The 23,925-nt window shown below is 40.2% G+C and overlaps 3 protein-coding genes across 5 annotated transcripts; 2 read left to right on the forward strand and 1 right to left on the reverse strand.

The window, feature by feature from the left end:
- Positions 1–9,385, forward strand: LOC106380487 (UDP-glycosyltransferase 74C1). Of its 2 annotated transcripts, none has more exons than XM_013820258.3 (3): positions 1–598; positions 7,482–7,842; positions 8,336–9,385. In XM_013820258.3, the coding sequence occupies exons 1-3, from the start codon at positions 315–317 to the stop codon at positions 9,059–9,061; spliced, it is 1,371 nt and encodes a 456-aa protein (XP_013675712.1). In that variant the 5' UTR covers positions 1–314; the 3' UTR covers positions 9,062–9,385. The 2 variants fall into 2 exon arrangements, with proteins under 2 accessions (XP_013675712.1, XP_013675711.1); XM_013820257.3 differs by lacking the exon at positions 1–598 and adding an exon at positions 6,956–7,249.
- On the reverse strand, positions 9,125–18,245 carry LOC106380486 (integrin-linked protein kinase 1-like). 2 transcript variants are annotated; one of them, XM_048756157.1, is made up of 12 exons: positions 17,659–18,243; positions 17,502–17,576; positions 11,359–11,463; positions 11,186–11,271; positions 10,835–10,955; positions 10,654–10,733; positions 10,504–10,566; positions 10,289–10,410; positions 10,113–10,198; positions 9,755–9,876; positions 9,505–9,636; positions 9,125–9,389 (listed from the first exon to the last, which is right to left on the reverse strand). In XM_048756157.1, exons 1-12 carry the CDS (start codon positions 18,100–18,102, stop codon positions 9,383–9,385), a joined length of 1,443 nt encoding a protein of 480 aa, XP_048612114.1. In that variant the 5' UTR covers positions 18,103–18,243; the 3' UTR covers positions 9,125–9,382. The 2 variants fall into 2 exon arrangements, with proteins under 2 accessions (XP_048612114.1, XP_048612115.1); XM_048756158.1 differs by lacking the exon at positions 9,125–9,389 and having other exon boundaries at positions 9,501–9,636; positions 17,659–18,245.
- A 191-nt stretch (positions 18,246–18,436) lies between these two features.
- On the forward strand, positions 18,437–23,833 carry LOC125586262. The gene has a single exon (XM_048756156.1). The coding sequence runs from the start codon at positions 19,564–19,566 to the stop codon at positions 21,364–21,366; it is 1,803 nt and encodes a 600-aa protein (XP_048612113.1). The 5' UTR covers positions 18,437–19,563; the 3' UTR covers positions 21,367–23,833.
- The last annotated feature ends 92 nt before the right edge of the window (positions 23,834–23,925 follow it).

A 23,925-nucleotide genomic window follows, 5' to 3' on the forward strand; every position in this document is an offset into this window, starting at 1 on the left:
ACATGAATAATGGTACCAAAAAATTGTAAACATAAAAATTATTCTTTTGAAAATGTTTCTTTAGTGATGATAAACATGAATAATTGTACCAAGAAAGTGGTAAATATATAAATTTCCCATGTATAATGCCATAATTTACCAAGTTGAAAAGAAAAATAAGCGACACACCCTGAAAATTTATCCAACATTGTAAATAACGGGACATAACTACAAGGAATCCTAAATACTAGTACATCGGGGAGAGTATAATTAGAAAACATCATCACCCACTTCTTGTTTTCTTCGTCTCTTGACAAATAAAAAGCATAGAAGAAATGGGTGAAGCAAACGGCCACTTACTGTTTTTCCCATATCCACTACAAGGACACATTAATCCAATGATGCAACTCTCCAAACGCTTATCCAAATTGGGACTCACCGTCTCACTCCTCATTGCCTCCAACACCCACCGTGAACCTTACACCTCCGACGATTACTCCATCACCGTCCATACCATCCACGACGGTTTCCTTCCACATGAACACCCTCTCACCAAGATCAAAGATCCTCTACGTTTCAACGTCTCTACCACTCGTAGTCTCACCGATTTCATCTCTAGGTACTAGTGTATTTCCTTCAATTTGACTTTTTCTTACAGATTTTGAAAGTTTGTCTATGTTATTTTTGCTTTTAATAACTGGTCCGTGTGACATGACCCTTCATGGCTTATCTTCTCCCTATTCCACACATAATCATATTTCCACAATACTTTAAAATTTTACGTTTTGGAGTAATATTGCTACACATCCATTAGATGTGTTAAAATATAAATTACAAAATAATATTCAGTCACATACTTCTATGATTCTTTATATATTATGAATATCTTAAAAATATAAAAGATAAATATTATTAGTTTACTTAAATTGGTTTTTGTTGTAAAACAACAGAATAAAATCTGTATGTTTATGTATTGTTCATAAACATAATGAACTCTTTATATATAGAGAGTTACACCGTCATAGAATAATGGAAAGATTAGAAAAGGAAATACAAATATGAAAAAAATACAAATCATAATCTAAGAAGGAAAAGGACAAGGTGGCCGACTCTCTCTCCTCTAGACTCACGGCCGACTCTCTCTCTCTCTCTCTAGCAATGGACCGGTTATGGACATCCACAATATGATTTATATCACTCCCCCTTGGATGTCATAACCATACAGAGTTTGTAATACGCTTTGGAGGTTGCCTCATTAAAACCTTACCAGGAAAACCCAGTGGGACAAAACCATGGTGAAGGAAAAAGAGTACAACACGTATTACTCCCCCTGTTATGAACATCACTGAAGGTCTTTTAGTCTACGCATCCCAATCTGATGCGTGAGCTTCCTGAATGTGCAAGTCGGAAGTGATTTGGTGAACAGGTCTGCTGAGTTGTCGCCGGAATGCACTTGGACTACTTGGACCTCGCTGGCTTTCTGTAGCTCGTGCGTGAAGAAGAACTTAGGCAGTATGTGCTTCGTTTGGTCTCCTTTGATGTAGCCATCCTTAAGCTGAGCAATGCAAGCTGCATTGTCCTCATACATCACGGTTGGTGCGTCCTTGCCCTCGGTCATCCCACAGTCAACTCGGATATGGTTGGTCATGGACCGTAACCACACAGACTCGCGGCTGGCCTCGTGAATAGCCAAGATTTCCGAATGGTTTGATGAAGTGGCCGCGATTGTCTGCTTCATGGAACGCCATGAGATGGCCGTACCACCATGAGTAAAGACGTAGCCGGTCTGTGATCGAGCATTGTGAGGATCCGAGAGATAACCTGCATCAGCAAAGCCAACTAATCCTTCTTTGTTATGGTTAGTATAAAATAAACCCAAGTCTTTCGTTCCTTGCAGCTAACGAAGAATATGTTTAATCCCGTCCCAGTGCCTTTGGGTTGGACAAGAGCTAAATCTAAATAATAGATTCACGGCAAAACATATATCTGGTCGTGTGTGACTAGCCAGATACATCAAAGCTCTTATGGCACTGAGATATGGCACTTCAGGACCAAGGACATCTTCATCGTCCATCTTAGGACGGAATGGATCAGTGTCCAGGCCGAGAGACCTCACGACCATGGGGCTAGATAAGGGGTGAGACTCGGCCATGTTAAATCTCTTGAGTTTTTTTTTCTGTATATGCCATTTGATGCATAAGGATTCCATCTCTTATGTACTCAAGCTGTAATCCCAAATAGAATTTCGTTTTTCCTACATCTTTCATCTCGAATTCTTTCTTAAGATATTCAACTGTTTGGGAAATCTCTCCAAAGGTCCTAGAATATTCAAATCATCAACATACACTGCTATGATTACAAAGCCCTGGTCGAATTTCTTTATAAAGATACAAGAGCTTATCAGATCATTCTTATATCCCTCTTTCACTAAGTACTCACTTAGTCTATTGTACCACATTCGACCTGATTGTTTCAATCCATAAAGTGATTTATTCAACTTTATACAGTGTTGTTCTCGAGTACTCGATTTGTTTTTCAACTCTATACCCTCTGGTACTTTCATATAAATCTCATTATCCAATGGCCCATATAAGTATGCAGTTACAACATCCATTAACCGCAAGTCTAATTTTTCTCTTATAGCCAGACTTATCAGGAATCTGAAAGTAGTAGCATCCACCACAAGGGAGTATGTCTCCTCATAATCTATTTCTGGTCTTTGTAAGAATTCTTGTGCAACAAGCCGTGCTTTATATCTAACGACATTGTCATGTTCGTTTCTCTTTCTCACAAAGACCCACTTATGGCCGACTGGTTTAACATCATAAGGTGTCCGGACTATTGGTCCAAAGATATCTCTCTTCTTTAAAGAGTTTAACTCCACGTTTATCGCTTCTTTCCATTTGATCCAATCTGATCGTTGAGTGCACTCATAAATAGATGTGGGTTCATGATCCTCATTATCATCCATGATTTCAAGTGCTACATTGCATGAAAATATATCATCAATGTCGACATTCTTTATGTTCCATTGTATCCCATACAAGACATAATTTATTGAGATCTCATTATTATCAGGACCTTCAGTACCTTGAATCTTGGCGTCCCAAGAATCAGTATTAGATACATCAGGGCCGGCCGCATCTAAGCATTCATGATCGGCCGCGATCGCTATTAGGGTTTTGGGATCGGCCGTGGCTAAGTCCCGGGATTTAGGAATGGCCACGGTCGTGTCTAGGGTTTTAACAACCTCAGTTTCAATCTCTGCACCTTTCTTAGTTTTCCGAGGGTTCTTATCTTTGGAACCTATTGGTCTACCACATTTCAAACGTTGTCTAGACTCTGTAGCAACTTGATTGTGTCCCTCTTGAACATTAATTCTTATTGGTGCATTAGCAGATGGTATATATGATTACCCCAGCTTTTGTAAATGTATAATCTTTTGGATTTCTAAATCACACTCTTGAGTCTGAGGATCTTGCCAAGATAAGGATGTTTGATTCCATGTAATTTCTTTTACCAGTTTACTGCTATCTCCTTCTAATGTTGGATGTTCGGATTCATCAAAGTGACAACCCGCATACCTGACCTTAAATACATCACCCGTAGTTGGCTCAAGGTATTTTATAATCGTGGGAGAATCATATCCAACATATATCTCCATCCTCCTTTGAGGTCCCATCTTTGTTCTCTGTGGTGGTGCAATTGGCACATAGACGGCACAGCCAAATGTCTTAAGATGGAATATGTCTGGCTCATGATCCGTAAGCAATTGTAATGGGGAATATCTATGTTCACTAGACGGTCTTATACGAATCAGTTCGGCCGCGTGCAAGACCGCGTGTCCCCAAGCTGTGGCCGGAAGCTTAGACCTCATAAGCAATGGTCTAGCTATTAGCTGAATTCGTTTTATGAATGATTTGGCCAAGCCGTTCTGTGTATGTACATGTGCCACGGAGTGTTCCACACTTACCCCCATGGACATACAGTAATCATTAAACGCTTGAGACGTGAACTCACCAGCATTGGTCTCTATCATTCTGACCTTAGCATAGTAAAAGGCCAGTAAGGAGCGCATGTATAGACTCTAGGACTTTCTTATAGCCTTGGCCGATCTCTATGATCTGAAGGAACCTTTGTTTCCTTTGCCCTTATTCTTAATATGAAAGCCATTCATTCGAATGTCTTTAAAGCTCAATAGGCTTCTCTTAGAGCTGGGTGAATACAATGCATCAGATATCTCTAGATGCGTACCCTTAGGCAACATGATATTAGCCTGGCCGTAGCCCTCTATGAGACTTTAGAGACTTTTATATCAAAAACTTTCATTCATTAATAAAATAAGTTCAAAGCAATCAAAACATAGAAAACACAAAGAAAAGAACACAAAAACATAGATGTCGAATTCAACTTCATTCTTTTAAACAATCAGACTTTTCATACTCCATGAGATCGTCTTGTTCATGATTGAAATCATCTTCACCATCTTGATAAGTCATATGAGCTTCAAGATTCTTCCCTTTCAAACTCTCTTGGTAGAGGTCAACAAGATATTTGGGAGTCCTACATGTCTTAGCCCAATGATTATCCATACCACATCTATGGCACACGGATTTGGTCGAGTGTTGTGGTTTAAATGATGTACCACGGCCTCGGTCTTGACCACAACCTCCATAAGAGTTTCCTTGGCCACGGCCATATGAGTTGCCTCGGCCTTGACCAAACGAGTTTCGGCCTCGACCACCACGTCCATGCCATTTTCCACGACCACGGTCGTGTTGGCTATCACTCTGGACATGGCTCGACTCTATCTTATCCTCTACGGCCGCATGTACCTCAGGTAATGGGTTTGTTCTAGGAGGTCTCATTTCACTGTTTCTCATCAACAGTTCATTGTTCTGCTCAGCGAGCAAGAGACAAGAGATCAGATTAGCATAAGTTGTGAAGCCCTTCTCACGGTACTGTTGTTGTAACAACACATTGCTTGTGTGGAAGGTGGAAAAGGTTTTCTCAAGCATATCCTTATCCGTTATATCCTCACCACACAGTTTCAATTTAGAAACTATCTTAAACAGGGCCGAGTTATACTCGTCCACGGACTTGAAGTCCTGGATTCTGAGATTCCTCCAATCATACATAGCCTTTGGAAATAACACCGTTATCTGGTGATCATATCTTGTTTTCAACTCTGTCCAAAGGTCTAGAGGATTCTCAATAGTCAAATACTGATATTTGAGACTCTCAATAAGATGATGGCTTATAATTAATATAGCTACATATCTATCTTTCTCACTTGCATTATTGCCCTCGGTGATACATTCACCGAGTCCCTTGGATTTTAGGATGATCTTAGCATCAAGTGCCCATTGCAAGTAATTATCTCCAGAGAGATTTAGAGCAGCAAAATTCAAGTTGTTGATTTTCGACATCTGAAATCATATATTTCATTCTTAGGATTTATAATGTTCTTATAATGCATACAAGACAATCGATATATAATGCAAATTGGTCACACGACCAAACAGATATGATGCATTTAGTTCATACGATTATGCATGCATGATATGCTAACAAGCCGCACGGCCAAACAATCCGAACATGCATAATGCAAGACAAGCTGCACGGCCAAGAGTATGAACAATCTTAGCAATCGGTTTCTATATGATTTTAATGCAATCGGTTATTCATCTTTAGCAAGAATGATTCTAAGTGATCATGAAACCTAAATAAAACAATAAAGCAATGCATCAAGGGGTTTAATTACTATCAACCTAACGATCATATTCAATGAGATTAATGCAATTAGGGTTTCAATATGAACAAGCCGGTCGGTTTCAAGTTTTAAACAAGATGAGAACTAATCAACTTAGGCGATTTCTATCGCAAGATAACATTCAATTAGTTCATCAATTCAATCAATCAAATTCAAGTATGAGATTAATCAATCCTAGCAATCGGTTCTATGTGATGATAATCAGATTCAAAACATTCAATCACATAAACAATCAAATCAAATTTCGATTAGGGTTTGCATGGTATGCATGCGGCTAGGCTTTAGGGAATTAGGGTTTCGATTTTAATCAAGCAATAAGATTCAATTTAGGTTATTAGGGATTAGATCTATTGTCTTAGGGTTTGGTTCTAAGGTTTTAGTTTTACCTAAACCTCAAGTAGGGTTGAATGGACCACCGAATAGAGAGGAACGCGAGTTGATCGTTGTTGTCGGGTCGTGAACGTACTGGCTATCGAACGGTATCGGGTCGTGTCGAGCAGGCTGAGATCGTGTCTCGCGAACAGGCTGAAATCGCGAGCTGAGGAACGGACTGAGGTCGCGTGCTGAGATCGGGAACGCCTTGAGTATGGGGTTTTAGGTTCTCGATCAGATTAGGGTTCGTCGTCGGGTTTAGGGTTTATCACCGGGATGAGATTAGGGTTTTAGGGTTTGGACTTTAGCTTAGGGTTTAGAGCGTAATCGTGCTGATAACGTGTTGTAAAACAAGAGAATAGAATCTGTATGTTTATGTATTATTCATAAACATAAGGGGCCCTTTATATATAGGGAGTTACACCGTCATAGAATAATGAAAAGATTAGAAAAGGAAATACAAATATGGAAAGAGTACAAATCATAATCTAAGAAGTAAAATGACAAGGTGGCCGACTCTCTCTCCTCTAGACTCACGGCCGACTCTCTCTCTCTAGTAACAGACCGGTTATGGACCGGACCGGTTATGGACATCCATAATATGATTTATAACAGTTTTAGCATATTCAAAACTGTCATTTAATTCATTTAGTAATTTAATTAGTAAGTCATTCTACTATTTATCTAACATACTACTCCAGTCTAAGACATTTATATAACAAAACTCTCCCAACAATGTAAATAAATAAATAATATATATATAGGATGCCTACTTGAATTAGACCATATCACCCAGACACCCACTTATTGTTTATTTGGCTCATAACGAAACCATTCAAAAATGAGTGAAGCAAGCGGTCATGTGCTGGTGTTTCCTTATCCATTTCAAGGGCACATCAACCCAATGATCCAACTCTCTAAACGGTTATCAAAAAAGGGACTCACCGTAACACTCATCATCGCCTCCAACAATCAACGTGAACCTTACACTTCCGACGTCTATTCCATCATCGTCCACACAATCCACGACGGTTTCCTGTCACACGAACACCCTCAAACCAAGTTCAACGAACCTCAACGTTTCATTAACTCTACTACTCGCAGCCTCACAGATTTCATCTCTAGGTATAAGTTTTTGAGCGAATTTTCCAGCTTGACATGTAAAGTTTGTTTTAAGACCAAAAAAAACTGGAAAGCTAAAAAAGTTCAAAGAATAAGAAAAAAAAATGATCTAAAAGCCATAAGTACATAGTGTTTATTTACTAAGCTCAAGAATTAGCAAAAGTTTTTATGAATATGATGTGAAAATATTATTTAGCACCAAGTGTCATGCTCATTTATATATTTATTTATACAGGGAGAAGTTAAAGAGCAATCCTCCAAAAGCTCTGATCTATGATCCCTTCATGCCCTTTGCACTGGACGTAGCCAAGGAGTTGGATCTATACGTAGTAGCCTACTCCACTCAACCATGGCTGGCTAGTCTTGTTTACTACCACATCAACGAAGGCACCTACGACGTCCCCGATGATAGACACGAGAACCCGACGCTTGCATCGTTTCCGGCCTTCCCATTGTTAAGCCAAAATGATCTTCCTTCTTTCGCACGCGAGAAGGGGTCTTACCCTCTATTATTCGAACTTGTGGTTAACCAGTTCTCTAACTTATGGCGAGCTGATTTGATTCTCTGCAACACTTTTGATCAACTTGAACCCAAGGTGAACATCTAAGTGTTTTGGTTTCATGTTTTCGAGTTTTGAGCAGCCTGAGATTCGTGGGAGAAACAATTACTACATGATCAATACTGCAATTCAAAGTGTTTTAAATCTCTGTGCACTGCCAACATTCGTTGGGCCGGACAAAGATAGACAACTCGTTACGAAAATTGATATCTAGAGGGTGGTTTTTCTAAAGGAAAAGTTGAATTTTGAGACTACTAACATACGAATTTAAGAAATTGTAAATTAATAATTTAAACAATATACAAATCCTAAATAGGTATTGGCCTTCAATTAGTTTTGCTCTCTTAAGTTTTTTTTTTGTTTTCTTCTTAAGTTAATTTGCTTTTGTTCCCAAATGATATTATACATATTAACCACCAATAAATACTTTGAGGTCCTGAGTCAATGTTTCATTTCAGTATACTCAGGACCTGCTCTGATTTTTTGGAAGGGTAGTTTCCTTGATACTATTTGTGGAACGTTTTTCTAGGTAGTGAAATGGATGAGTGATCAGTGGCTGGTGAAGAACATTGGACCTATGGTTCCCTCCAAGTTCTTGGATAACCGGTTGCCGGAAGACAAAGACTACGACCTTGGAGACTTCAAGACTGAGCCGGATGAGTCTGTTTTGAGGTGGCTAGCGAGTAAACCAGCCAAGTCGGTGGTTTACGTAGCGTTTGGGACACTGGCGGCTTTGAGTGAGAAGCAGATGAAGGAAACCGCAATGGCGATTAGACAAACCGGATACAACTTCTTGTGGTCTGTCCGAGATTCGGAGAGAAGCAAGTTACCGTCTGGTTTTGTGGAAGAAGCTTTGGAGAAAGACTATGGATTGGTGGCTAAGTGGGTTCCTCAGCTAGAGGTTTTATCACATGACTCAACTGGATGTTTCGTGACGCACTGTGGATGGAACTCGACTTTGGAGGCGTTGTGCTTAGGGGTTCCTTTGGTGGGGATGCCTCAGTGGACGGATCAGCCAACGAACGCTAAGTTCATAGAAGATGTGTGGAAGATTGGGGTTAGAGTGAAGGCTCATGAAGAAGGGTTTGTGAGTAAGGAAGAGATTGCGAGATGCATTGTTGAGGTTATGGATGGAGAGAAAGGGAAAGAGATGAGGAAGAATGTGGAGAAGTTAAAGGTGTTGGCTCGTGAGGCTATCTCTGAAGGAGGTACTTCCGACAAGAACATTGATGAGTTTGTTGCTCTTTGGACTTGAGAATCAGACTCTTGGTATATGAATTATGTGTAGTTAAAAGAAGACCTTCGACTTTGAGACAACAAGAATGAAGAGCTTTGGTGCTACTTACATGAATATGATACATTATAATTTTCGTAAATGCTCAGTTCTGTGCATTAGAGAAGTCTATATATAGCTCAATGAAGTACTTTCCAACGTAATACATTTTCTTACACAACAAGACATGGACATTTGGGAGAGGGCGCGCCGTTTCTTTTTGTATTCTTTGTACCGTTTCTATTGCACTCGAATTGCTGAGTTCTTTTTGTTTCTTAGTTAAACCTCTCGCGCTTCTCTCTACTATTTCCTGAGAAATCATCCATTTGGTTTTTAGAAATAAACTCAAGGAATATGTGAGAGCTTGGCTCTTGAATTGTAAAATATAAATGATAAAGAGTTGTCAAGAGAAAGAACGTTTTTACCAAGGAAACTTGAATGTATCTTTCCACCACCCTTGTTTTGAGCAGTGTACAAAGATCCTATCCAATCGAACTATGATCTCAGAAAATGTCGGCCTAACAACAGCTTCCGCATCCCAGCACTCTTCAATCAATCTGTTTATTATAAAAATTGAAACAATACGTTGAAAGAGATTGGTTATTAGGATCAAGCCCAATCAAATGATGGCTACTGTACACCAACAAAGTTGATAAAAAAGATAAGTGCATTTACTCTCTCATTTCTTGGGGACAATTTTTAGACTTGGATTTAAACGGAGGTCTTCTTCCTTCCAAACACATTAGCTTCACTGCCTCCTCTGGGGGTTTGGGATGGAAAGGTTGTCCTTCAATCATCTGAAGAATTTTTAATATTAACTCAATCAAAGATCGTCGAATGAAATTTTGTTAGAGAAGCTTATTGGTGGCCTCAATGCTAGAAGAAAACATATCAACTAGAGAGGTTGAGAAACAGAGTGGAATGCTTTGGAGACCATCTAAAGGAAACCTAGACCAGATGCATCAATCAAGAAATCTAGAGGAGCAGTATTATCACGAATACTTGACCTTAATGGTAATCATAAGGTACCCACCTCATATAATACGACACCAAAAGAATATGAATCCACACTTCTGTCAAATATTTCATCTTTGTAAATCTCAGGCGCCACACAGTAGTCTGCAAACAATTGGATCATGAAATCAATCATCCTTAATGGTATATCAAAAAATGGAAACAGTTTCTCACATGCACATAAGGGGCACTTACTTGAAAGATCTATATGTGCCCCGTGATTGAGGAGTCTTGATTTATCAGATGATAGCTGTGAAAAACTTATAGATCCAAATCCCGCCACCTTCAAATGTTTTCCATTATCGAGCATAATATTTCTGGCACCTTACAAGAAGTTGCAAAAATTAGTTAACAAAGTATCTCCTCTAAATATTTCAGATAGAGATTCTTCTTTATTTAGTTTATCTTACTTGGGTTTTAGATCACAGTGGATTACTAGTTCTGGCTTACACTCGTGAAGATAATTCATTCCCCTGAGAATAACCAAATGATTTGTTCAGAAGACATATAAAACCAATGTAAACTTGAATACAATCTTGCAATAAAAAAAGGGCACATGCCTGGCTATATCGCGGGCAAATCTTAGAACTTTGGATGGAGAAAGTCGTCCTTTCTTTTGAAGATAGCTCCCAAGGTCACCCTGCAAGTTACCCCCAAGTCAAAAGAAATTATTACCTGGAATCCAAAAAATGCTTAATGAGGGACAAATCTTGTAAGGTGTACAAAAGAGGAGAAGCTTACTTTAGGATGATACTCAGACACAATCATCATGGGGACGTTTTGAGTAACAGCTCCAACAAATTGCACAACATTAGGATGACGAACCTTTTCCAATAAAGTAAGTTCGTGTTTGAAGGCCTCTCTGTAGATAGATATGTAATATAACAATTTCAGAACTAACGTAGTACATAAAACAGAGGAAATGAAGTAAATTCCAAAACTACAGGAACAATGATTCTAATAACTTACAGCTAATACGTATGCATAACAAATACTTTTAACGATCAATAGCTTGATGTACAAAATTCAAAATCATTATTGACATATGTGCTAACTTAAACAGATACTCATCAAAGAGAAGAGTAGACGTACATGGTTTCATTATCCTTGTAGAGATCCTTATCAAGTATCTTTACAGATACCTTAGTCCCATTCCACTTAGCCACTTGATATATTCCCTGGCAAGAGTAGTATTTTGTTAAAAACATATTAACTGGAAAACTAAAACATCATCCACGGGAAAGTGAAGCAAAAAGAGCTCTTACCTTTGAGATACCATCAGCTTTCCGAACCTGAAGTTCTTGTGGATTCAACTCGTATTCAGGAACTTCACGAGGATTCGCCACAACCATCGGTGTCCTTTTGGTTTTCTAAAACCAAAATAAAAAAGTGACTAAACGCATTGGGATATATGAAAAGAAAGTGTCCGGCCTGACATTCATGAGACTTGAAACTAGGCTTTGACATGTTACTCGAGATTCAAAGAACCGAACCAAACCAAATAAAACAAAAACTCCACCTCGACTGAAACTCAAAAACATCTGAACAATTTTTATATAAAAATAAAAAACTGAATAGATATCCGAATTTTTAAACCGAACCAGAACCAAATAAAAAACTGAATAGATATCAGAATATAAAAAATGATTTTATATCTAAAATATTAATTATATTAAAGTACAAAATAACCAAATATCTCTATAAATATAATTTATAAACCTACTAAAACTATTCAAAAATATTTGAAAAGGCTAAACTATCCAGAATTACCTGAAATTATGAAATTATCGGATTATTTTTTTCATCTGAAACCATTTGAATTATACTTTGTTTTTATTCGAACCATCCTAATTACACAATATAATACCTGAAATACCAGCAAAACTAACCGAACTGGAACCAATCTAAAATTTGATTTTTCAGATTATTAGCTGGTTAGTTTTAAAACCTTTCACCACCCGAACTGTGTTAGGAAATACGCGGTCAAATTTTGCGGTAAACCAGAATTTGTGGGAGCGGGAAAAAAGAGCACACACACCAAATTGTTAACGGAGTTCGGCCAATGTTGCCTACGTCTCCGGACCTGCTACAGATCTTTTATTATCAACCAAGGAAATTTTACAAGCTCACTACTCACACCCCGATCCCAAATACACTCAGAAATTACTCGTAATTTCTTAAAGAAGATTTTTTGTGAGAAAAAAAAGTTTTTTTTTTTTTTTTTTTTCTCTCACACGTTTTTTCTCTTCTTCTTCTCTTCTTCTTCTCTCTGTTTTTTCTTGTTTGGGATGCCTTTCCTCTTCTCCTTACGTTTATTATTTATAGGAGAAGATTGGATATGTGAAAGCCACAAAGCCACAATTATTGACAAAATGAAGTTCCTCTTTCACCGTCCATCACCGGCCAACACAATAAACGTGTTTCTTTGACTAACAATCTCCCACTTGAAGACTGATTTCAATCTGTCTTCACACCTTGATCAATGTAGCAGGTCTCCCCAGCTTGTTACTCCAACAAGCCAACTGAGGTTGCACACAACCTCAGCTTGTCATACGGCACGATCTTCGTTAACATGTCTGCCGGATTCTTGCTTCCTGGGATCTTCTCAAGCACCAACATTTCATCTTCCAACGCTGATCTGATGAAATGATACCGACGATGTATGTGCTTCGTCCGAGCATGGTAAACCGGATTCTTTGCCAAATCGATGGCACTTTTACTGTCACAGTACAACACACCTTTCTCTTGGTCATGGCCTAGCTCTTCTAGAAAAGATTGTAGCCATATCATCTCTTTTGTTGCCTCCGTTACAGCAACATACTCAGCTTCACAGCTTGATAGAGATACAATTTTCTGCAACTTTGAAACCCAACAAATTGCAGTACCGCCAAAGGTGTAGACATACCCGGTTGTGCTCTTCGTGCTGTCAATGTCACCTCCATTGTCAGCATCAACATATCCCTGCAATCCCGTCTTAGACTTCGTGAAACATAGTGATAAACTTGGATTTCCTTTTAGATATCTGAAAATCCACTTAACGGCTTCCCAATGTTCCTTCCCTGGATTGCTCATAAATCTGCTGACGACTCCCACTGCATGTGCAATGTCTGGCCTTGTACATATCATCGCGTACATCAGGCTTCCTATAGCAGAGGCATATGGAACTTTATCCATACATGCCATCTCGTCTTCCGTCTTTGGAGACTGTTCTCTGGATAACCGAAAGTGACTTGCCAGGGGAGTACTAACTGGCTTCGCGTCATCCATGTTAAACCTCTTGAGGACTTTCTTCACATACTCCTCTTGTGATAGCTTAAGACCTTCCTTGCTCCTACTGATTCTCATCCCTAGAATCTGTCTTGCTTCTCCAAGGTCTTTCATCGCAAACTCTTCTGAGAGTTTCGTCTTCAAGCTATTGATCTCGTGCAAGTCTGCTCCTACTATCAGCATGTCATCGACATATAGGAGCAATATCAAGTAGGACTCTTCAAGCATCTTGAAGTAACAACAGTGGTCAGCTTCACACCTCAAGAAACCAACTCCTTTAATAAAGTTGTCGAACCGTTTATACCACTGTCTTGGAGCTTGTTTTAAGCCGTACAAACTCCTTTTCAGCTTGCAAACAAGGCTTTCCTTCCCTTTGATCTCAAAGCCTTCGGGTTGCTTCATATAAATTTCCTCATCCAAATCACCGTGAAGAAATGCCGTCTTCACATCCATCTGTTGAAGATGCAGATCTTCTTGTGCTACCAGCCCAAGAACCGTTCTAATGGTCACCATCTTGACTACAGGAGAGAAGATTTCGGTGTAGTCAACGCCTTCTTTTTGTTGGAATCCCTTCACAACAAGCCTCGCTTTATAGCGCTTATTCCCACAGGTTCTTCTTTTATTCGGTAGACCCACTTGTTATGCAATGCCTTTTTCTCCTTAGGCAAATCTGCTAACTCCCACGTGTGATTGGATAACAACGAGTCCATCTCGTCGTTCATTGCAAGCTCCCACTTGATCGACTCATCAACTTGCATAGCTTCCTCATAACATTCAGGCTCGCCTCTGTCTGTGAGCAGAATGTAGTTGAGCGATGGAGAGAATTTTACTGGCTTTCTGATGATTCTGCTTGACCGTCGTAACTCCGTGACTGGTGTATATGGGACCACTTCAGAATCACCACTTTCTTCAGCCTCACCACTCTCGTCTTGAGAAATTTCTTCTTCTGCTGTTGCGGTATCCTGTGGCAACTCCGGTGTCAGGATATCTTCTAAGTCAACAGCTCCAGGCTCTTTCTTTTCCGAGCCTTCTCTTAGCTTATCTTGTACAACGCTTCTTCGTTGAACACAACATTTTTGCTGCGGATGATCTTCCGATTTTCGTCATCCCAAAACCGGTAACCAAACTCCGTGTCACCATAACCGATGAAGTAACACTTTTTAGACTTCGAGTCAAGTTTACTTCTTGCAGCATCATCAATGTGAACATAAGCTAAGCAACCAAACACCTTTAGATAAGAAAGGTTTACTTTCTTTCCGCTCCAAACTTCTTCAGGGATCTTAAATCCCAACGGCACAGACGGTCCTCTGTTGATTAAGTAGGCTGCAGTACTGATTGCATCTGCCCAAAACGTCTTTGGTAATCCACAGTGCAATCTCATGCTCCTTGCACGCTCGTTCAAGGTTCGGTTCATCCTTTCTGCTATTCCATTCTGTTGAGGCGTTCCAGGAATAGTCTTCTCCATCTTGATCCCGTTATCAGCGCAGTATCTCGTGAACTCGCCGCTGATATACTCACCACCATTATCAGACCTTAGGCACTTCAACTTGAGATTCGTCTCAACCTCAACCATGGTTTTCCATCTCTTGAAAACCGAGAACACTTCATATTTGTTCTTCATGAAGTAGACCCACACCTTTCTTGTGGAGTCATCAATGAAGGTCACATAGTAGTACGAACCTCCCAGCGATGCAACAGGAGCGGGTCCCCACACGTCAGTGTGCACCAGCTCTAACTTCTCAGATTTTGGTTCTCTTCCTCCTTTAGAGAAACTAACTCGTTTCTGTTTCCCAAGGATGCAACTTTCACACATCTGATGATCCACCGTCTTCAGATCCGGAAGAGCGCCATTTTCTACCATGAGTTTCATCCCTTTCTCACTCATGTGCCCCAATCTACAATGCCACAACTTGGTCTGTTTGACATCCTCAACAACAGCAACAGTGTCTTCATAGCTCGTCGTCATATAAAGAGTACCTCTTTTATGACCTCTAGCAACCACCATGGAACCTTTTCTGACTCTCCAGGCTCCACCACCAAAATTAACATCGTGCCCCGTATCATCAAGTTGACCTACTGAGATCAGATTTCGCATCAACTTTGGCACATGTCTGACCTTCGTAATCTTCCACACACGTCCGTCTGACATCTTCAGGTTGATATCTCCAATACCAACTATGTCCAAAGGTAATCCATCAGCAAGATATACCTTTCCGTAATTTCCCGCAATATAATTTTCCATGATGTTATGGTGCGGTGTGGTGTGGAATGACGCTCCTGAGTCAAGAACCCATGAATCGACTGGGCTATCAACATAGGAGATTGACGCTTTGGTGTTATTTCCAGCTGCATCACGAGCTTCACTTTTCCTCGGAGAATCAACAGACACTACCAATGCATCAGCGATTTCACGTGTCACTGCATTGGCTCCGCCTCTAGTGTTGTCTTCCTCCTTCGGTGGTGCTCGACAATTCTTCTTGATGTGACCTGTCTTTCCACAATTCCAGCACTCTGCAGGCTGTCGGAATTTAGACTGACCCCGTCCATTCCTTGACTTCGATCTGCCATTACTTCGGTTATTTCTATCTGGGTTTCTCCCTCTGTTTTCCACGTTGAAAGCAGAGCTCGTTGATGCCTCCCCAGAGTCTATCCTTCGAACTTCCTCAGCAAGGATACGATCTCTAACATCATTGAATTTGAGCTTTTGAGTACCCACAGAGTTACTAACCGCTGCCCTCATTGGCTCCCAACTATTTGGCAGAGATGCCAACAAAATCAGTGCTCGCACTTCATCTTCAAACTCGATTTCAACTGATGACAGTTGGTTGACAATCGTGTTGAACTCGTTCACATGTGCGGCAACCAGGCCACCTTCTTCCATCTTCAAATGAAAGAGTTTCTTCATGAGAAACACCTTATTGTTTGCCGAAGGTTTCTCATACATATCAGAGAGAACTTTCATGAGCCCTTCCGTGGTCTTCTCCTTCGCAACGTTGTGAGCAACGTTTTTCGACAGTGTTAACCTTATAACACCCAGAACTTGTCTGTCAAGGAGCTCCCACTCATCATGATCCATCTTCTCAGGCTTCTTGCTCAGCGGTTGATGAAGCTTCTTTCCGTACAGATAATCTTCAATTTGCATTCTCCAAAATGCATAATCTGTACCGTCAAATTTCCCGATACTGTGCGCCAAACCGTCTTCGCCTCCCATCGTTTCTGGAACCACCGTGTATTAGAACACCTTCGTCGACAAACCGATGTTACTGACAAAATTCACTATTCACGAAGTACTGTTCACGTGAATAGTAATCCCGCAAAAAATTTGACCGATCACCGTAACTCAGGCTCTGATACCAGTTGTTAGGAAATACGCGGTCAAATTTTGCGGTAAACCAGAATTTGTGGGAGCGGGAAAAAAGAGCACACACACCAAATTGTTAACGGAGTTCGGCCAATGTTGCCTACGTCTCCGGACCTGCTACAGATCTTTTATTATCAACCAAGGAAATTTTACAAGCTCACTACTCACACCCCGATCCCAAATACACTCAGAAATTACTCGTAATTTCTTAAAGAAGATTTTTTGTGAAAAAAAAAGTTTTTTTTTTTTTTTTTTTTTTCTCTCACACGTTTTTTCTCTTCTTCTTCTCTTCTTCTTCTCTCTGTTTTTTCTTGTTTGGGATGCCTTTCCTCTTCTCCTTACGTTTATTATTTATAGGAGAAGATTGGATATGTGAAAGCCACAAAGCCACAATTATTGACAAAATGAAGTTCCTCTTTCACCGTCCATCACCGGCCAACACAATAAACGTGTTTCTTTGACTAACAAACTGTACACTAATCAAACCGATCCAAATTGATTTTTTTCTCGGTTCTTAATAAATGAATTCTAAATTCTCTTATCCAAACTAGCTGATATCCGGAATAAACGACCTGAACTAAACCCAGAAACAGAAATGCACATTATCAGTAGAAACAATTAAGGATTCGAGGCTAAATTATCAATACATATATATATATATTTATATTTATAATCAATATTTATACATATTAGCTATTTAAATTTGAAGGGCAAAGACGAAAACTCCATCCTGCAATGCCCATGAACGTGAGAGCTAGATCAATGCAAAAAGAAGCATACCGGAACTTTGGCGCCACGGGCTTTCAAAATGTTATAAACGTCCATGTTCCCATAGTACTTAGCATCAGCAGCTGCCTATCCACACAACACCCACCCACCCAAAACTTCAGATCAAAACCACACAAGAATAATAATATTAGAAAAACTTTCACATTACCGTGCTTCCCCAACGATCACGAGCATCAATGTTAGCCTTCCTCGTCAGCAAAAGCTTCACAACATCAACGTGACCTTCACAAGCAGCGATGTGCAGAGCCGTACGACCATCAAGATCGATGCTATTAACATCAATACCTTCGTCGAGCAGATCCCGAACACCTTCGACGTCTCCTCCACAGGCGACGAAGAGGAGCTGCATAGTGGCGTCGAGGTTATCGGGGACGGCGAGCTGATGAGGAGGACGGTTGGAGCCTTCTTCAGGAGTACTGCTCCGGCGAATCGGATCGAGGGAAGATTGTCTCCCGAAGCTGAACCGCATGTTGTTGCGGCGAGGATCGTGGGATGACTGGCGCGTGAACTGGCGGCTGAGCGTGCGGCGAAGGGAGGCGGATGAGAATTGTCTGGAGATTCCGCGTTTGAGATGTCCGGCGATGTTCGCCATCTTCCGATTTCGAAAATCTGTTGGCCTCTTTTCTTCTGAGGGGAAAAGAAAAACGTCGAATCACATTTTTTTTTTTGGTTTGGTTTGAGCTGTGAGGATTATGTGAGATCCGGAGGAAGCGCGTTGGATTATGGAGGGGAGTTAATTAATTAGATTTAATTGGGATATTATTGGGTGAGGTTATGACTTTAGTTTGACTTTTGCTTCCAATCATTGTTTGGCAACTCCCGCGTAAAGTTGGGCTGTTGTTGATCGCTGTCCACTTATTTCGGTTGCTATAATTATTTTATTTTCAAATTATGAAATTACCCCTAAACTTCTTGTAATGATGAAACTTTAAACCCTGGGAAATTGTTTTAATTGAGAGATGCTAGTGAAAAAGGCTCACATGTCGGCATAATCCAGTCGAGGCCTTTTGAGCTTTCTTTAAGAAATTCTAACGTTTTCGTATGACCCACATTTGGACAGTACCACTGTATGACGCACGTTTAGACAGACCAGATGTTTTTATCTGAATCCCAAAAGAACCTAACCAAATCAAAAGAACCGTAACGAAATTCACAGCTAATGGTTCTTATTTTTCATTTCCCGAAAAACTAAAACTGACAAGAAAACCAAATAGACATCTAAACATTTGAAATACAATTCAAAAATACATAATCTAATCTAAAAATATTCAACTTTAGAAATATTTTATCTAAAATAACCAAACAACCTAATTTTTATCTGAATTATATAAAATTATTTTAGTCATCCAATATTTTAGTATGACGATCTAAATCATAGATGATTTTTGTTAAAAAATTATCTTAAAAATTGAATCGAATCAGGATGAAAATAAACCAATTTCCAATATATTTATTAGAACCAAACTAAAATTAAAAGGAAAAAAAAATCTTGAACTGAATTTGACAAATATTCTAACCGTTCTTATAGTTCTATAACCACAACTTAAAAACCCAGGAAACGAAAACGGAACCGGAACCGGTACCTAACCATAAACCAAATGACAAGAAGATCTAAATGCTCAAAACCTCTCTTATCACGTTTTGCGTTTGAGGATTCGAGAGTGGTCTCCGTACTTTCACCTGCCATTCCTTCTTCAACCCTCAAAAGTTATTGATATATTAGATGTTGGTTATGTAAATATGGTTTAGTGATTGTAAATAGATACCCGGTTTGTTCCGGTTCATACATTAAAGCAAGTGTATATAGTCACATGACTATCATTTCGAGTAATCTAACAGAAAAGATTCTCTTTGTCGTTTTCTCTCTTTTGAGCTCTTTCCGCCATAGCTGAGCTCTAGAGCGATATTCTGTTCATCGTTTGTTTTACTAAAATGGTATCAGAGCGTTGAGCTCTAGCTCAACATCGATTCTTCGTTTCCGGTTTTCTCTGTTCTATCGATTCCGGTTTCCTCTGTTCTTTCGTCGTCTTCGTTTCTGTGATTCGTTGTTACGATGGTCGTCTCTCTTCGTCACACTCGCAGATCTGGCCGTTTCACACGAGCTGGTAGCTCGAACCCTCCGCCTGAAGCTCTTTCGGCTTCATCTACGGAGTCTTCGTTAGCTCTTTCCGCCATGATGAACCCAGATAGCGTTCACTCTCCGCTATTCCTCAATCACGCCGATCATCCAGGCTTGATTATCATCTCTGTTCAGCTTGATGGATCGAACTATGGCCAGTGGAACTATGCGATGAAGATCGCCTTGGACGCAAAGAACAAAATCGCCTTTATCGACAACTCTCCTCCTCGCCCTGATGTAGGTAACCCTCTTTTCCGGATTTGGTCTCGGTATAATAGTATGGTTAAATCTTGGATCCTGAACTCGGTCTCAAAACAAATCTATGGTAGTATTCTGTCCTTTGATGACGCTGCTCAGATTTGGAAAGATCTTCATGATCGATTTCATAAAACCAACTTACCCAGAACCTTTCAGTTGGTTCAGCAAATCCAGGATCTACGTCAAGGTTCGATGGATCTCTCAGTGTATTACACCACTCTGAAAACGCTTTGGGATAATCTTTATTGTTCTAAAGTTTTTGATCCTTGTGCTTGTTGCAATGCTGTTAACTGTGCTGGTCAGCGTCAAGCTCAAGCTCGTGTGGATCGTTCTCGCATAATAAAGTTTCTTGCTGGGTTGAATGAGAAGTATTCAGTCATTCGTAGTCAGATCATTATGAAGAAACCTCTTCCAGATTTGGCTGAAATCTGTAACATTCTCGATCAAGATGATAGCCAGCGTCAGTTCAACTCACATGTTCCTGCTGCCTATCACTTGAGCTCTTCTCAGCCTTTGCCTTCTTTGTTGTCTACTCCACAGACCATTGTTAATCCTGACTCTATGCCCGGGGCTTTGAATGCGTTTCAGAAGAAGAAAAATTGCCCTACATGCTCTCATTGTGGATTTTCAGGGCATATAGTTGATTGTTGTTACAAACTTCACGGTTACCCTGTTGGCTGGAAGAAAGTAAAACCCATTCATGGCAAGCCAACCTCCTCCTCGGCTGTCACTGCTACTGTCACTGCTTCAGACAAAGCTTCTGGTGGCAATCTGGATTCTTTGGTTGGCAATCTCTCCAAAGATCAGATTCAGGATTTCATTGCCTACTTCTCTTCTCAACTTCAGCCTTCCTCTTCTGTTAATAACGTCACCACCAGCTCGTTTGTTTCTCCCAGTCAGTCACCTTCTGGTATTTCCTTTTCACCTTCCACATTCAGTTTCATTGGTATCCTTACTGTTTCTGCGTGTGTGACAAATGTGAAAACTTGGATCATTGACTCTGGAGCAACACACCATGTTACTCATGATAAGTCTTTATTCATTGAGCTTGACACATCTGTCAATCATCATGTGAATCTTCCTACTAAACAGACTGTTAGAATTGCTGGCGCTGGTATTGTTGTTCTGAACACAGACATTACTTTGAAGAATGTTTTATACATCCCTGAATTCTGCTTGAACCTGCTCAGTATCAGTTCTTTGACTACCGATCTTGTTTCTTGGATTATCTTTGATCCTGAGTTTTGTCTGATACATGATCTTTCAAAGGGATTGATGATTGGAAGAGGTAGAAGGATAGCAAACTTATATATCTTGGATGGTGAAGATTCAGCTTGTGAAGATGCTGCTTCTCCTTCTTTTGTTACGAACTCAGTTATTGATGCATCTGTTTGGCATCGCCGTCTTGGCCATACTTCTTTTACACGTTTAGACTCTCTCACAAATGTACTTGGAATTTCGAAGTTTAAAAATAAATGATTGGTACATTGTGGTATTTGTCAAAGAGCTAAACAGAAGAAATTGCCTTTTCCCATACACAAGAACATCTATTCCAAACCCTTTGAGCTTTTACACATAGATACTTGGGGTCCATTTTTAGAAACAACTCAGGATGGTCATCGTTATTTCCTTACAATTGTGGACGATCATACCCGTGTTACTTGGATCTATTTACTTAAGCTCAAGAGTGATGTTCTTCGGGTCTTTCCTTCTTTCATCACGATGGTTGAGACTCAGTTTAATGCGAAGGTGAAGTCTGTTCGCTCTGATAACGCTCCAGAACTTCACTTCGATGATTTCTACATCAGCAAAGGAATCATCTCTTTCCACTCTTGTCCTGAGACACCTGAACAGAACTCGGTGGTTGAGCGCAAACATCAACACATCTTGAATGTAGCAAGGGCATTGTTATTTCAATCACATGTTCCTTTGTCTCTGTGGGGTGATTGTGTTCTTACTGATGTGTTCCTTATCAACAGGACTCCCTCTCCTCTGTTATCCAACAAGACTCCCTTCGAGCTTCTTCATGGCAGAGAACCTGAATACACACATCTGAAAACCTTTGGTTGCTTGTGTTATGCAAACACTTCTCCTAAACAATGCCATAAGTTTCAGGATCGTGCCAAAGCCTGTGTATTTCTTGGCTACCCTGCTGGCTACAAAGGATACAAGCTATTGGATATTCAGAGTCATTCCATCTTTGTCTCTCGGAATGTGGTTTTCTATGAGGATGTGTTCTCGTTTCATCGATCTGAAGTCTCAAGTGATGCTCAGTCATTCTTTCCTCATATTGGTTGTTCTTCTCATACTACTAAAGCTATTGCATCTGACTGCAATCCGGCTCCTGTTGTTGAACCTACTCGTCGGATTTCTAAACCGCCAAGTCACCTTCAGTACTATCATTGCTATGCTATAAACTCATCTACAGAGCACCATATCTCTAATGTTGTTTCCTATGCAGCCTTGTCTGATCCTTACATGATCTTCATCAACGCTATTAATACTATTCCCGAGCCTTCCACATATAATCAGGCACGAAAATTTAAAGAATGGTGTGATGCTATGGGCATTGAGATTACTGCTCTTGAAGATAATGATACATGGTTGATTTGCTCTCTACCTGTAGGGAAACAAGCCGTGGGCTGTAAGTGGGTTTTCAAGGTCAAGCTCAATGCTGATGGTACTTTGGAACGATATAAAGCTCGGCTTGTGGCCAAGGGTTATACACAAAAAGAGGGTCTGGATTATGTTGAGACATTTTCTCTTGTGGCAAAATTGGCTACTGTGAAGCTTCTGCTCGCTGTCGCCGCTGCAAAGGGCTGGTCTCTCTCTCAGTTAGACATCTCAAAAGTCTTTCTTAATGGAGACTTAGAGGAGGAGATTTATATGGAATTACCACCTGGTTACTCACCAAGACAGGGGGAATCTTTCCCTCCCAATGCTGTGTGCAAGCTGAAGAAGTCTCTTTATGGTTTAAAACAGGCTTCTCGCCAGTGGTTTCTGAAGTTCTCTCAATCCTTACTTCAGCTGGGTTTCATAACCTCTTCAGAAGATCATACGTTGTTTCTTAAGAATTCTGGTGGCGTTTATATGGTAGTGTTGGTATATGTCGATGACATAATCATAGCCAATAGCTGCGATAAGGCTACTGAGCTTCTTAAAACAGCATTGCAGGCATCATTCAAACTCAGAGACTTGGGAACTCTCCGGTATTTTCTCGGTTTGGAAATTTCTCGGTCCTCTGCTGGTATTAGCATCTGTCAAAGGAAGTATGTTCTTGATCTTCTCACAGAAACGGGTCTTCTTGGTTCAAAGCCTTCCTCTATTCCTATGGATCCTAGTTTGAAACTTTCCAAGGAAGATGGTGAGCTGCTACCCAACGCAGAACCTTATCGTCGCATTATTGGGAAGCTCTTGTACTTAACTTTCACTCACCCTGACATTACTTTCGCAGTTCACAAGCTTTGTCAGTACACATCTTCACCAAGAGCTCCTCATCTACAGGCCGCTTATAAAGTGCTTCATTATCTTAAGGGTACTGTTGGCCAATGCTTATTTTACTCAGCACAATCCGACTTGAAGCTCTCTGCATTTGCAGATGCAGACTGGGGCACTTGCTCTGATTCTAGACGCAGTGTTTCCGGATTTTGTATGTTTGTTGGACTGGCTTTGATCTCTTGGAAGTCAAATAAACAGGATGTTGTCTCTAACTCATCTGCTGAATCTGAGTATCGCGCCATGTCTGATGCAATAAGAGAAATGCTTTGGTTTCGAAATCTTCTTGAAGATCTTTGGATTGATATATCTGATCCTGCTCCTCTCTATTGTGACAACACTGCTGCTTTACGCATTGCCAATAACTATGTATTTCATGAGCGGACGAAGCACATGGAACGCGCTTGTCACATTGTCCGGGAACGAGTTAAGCTTGGCCAGATCAAGACTCTCTATGTTCGGTCTGCAAACCAACTTGCTGATATACTAAACCTCTCTACCCTACTCCCTTCCAGCATCTCTTAGACAAGATGAACATTATTA

The sequence above is a fragment of the Brassica napus genome, chromosome C4, assembly GCF_020379485.1.
Source record: "Brassica napus cultivar Da-Ae chromosome C4, Da-Ae, whole genome shotgun sequence".
Classification (NCBI taxonomy): domain Eukaryota; kingdom Viridiplantae; phylum Streptophyta; class Magnoliopsida; order Brassicales; family Brassicaceae; genus Brassica; species Brassica napus.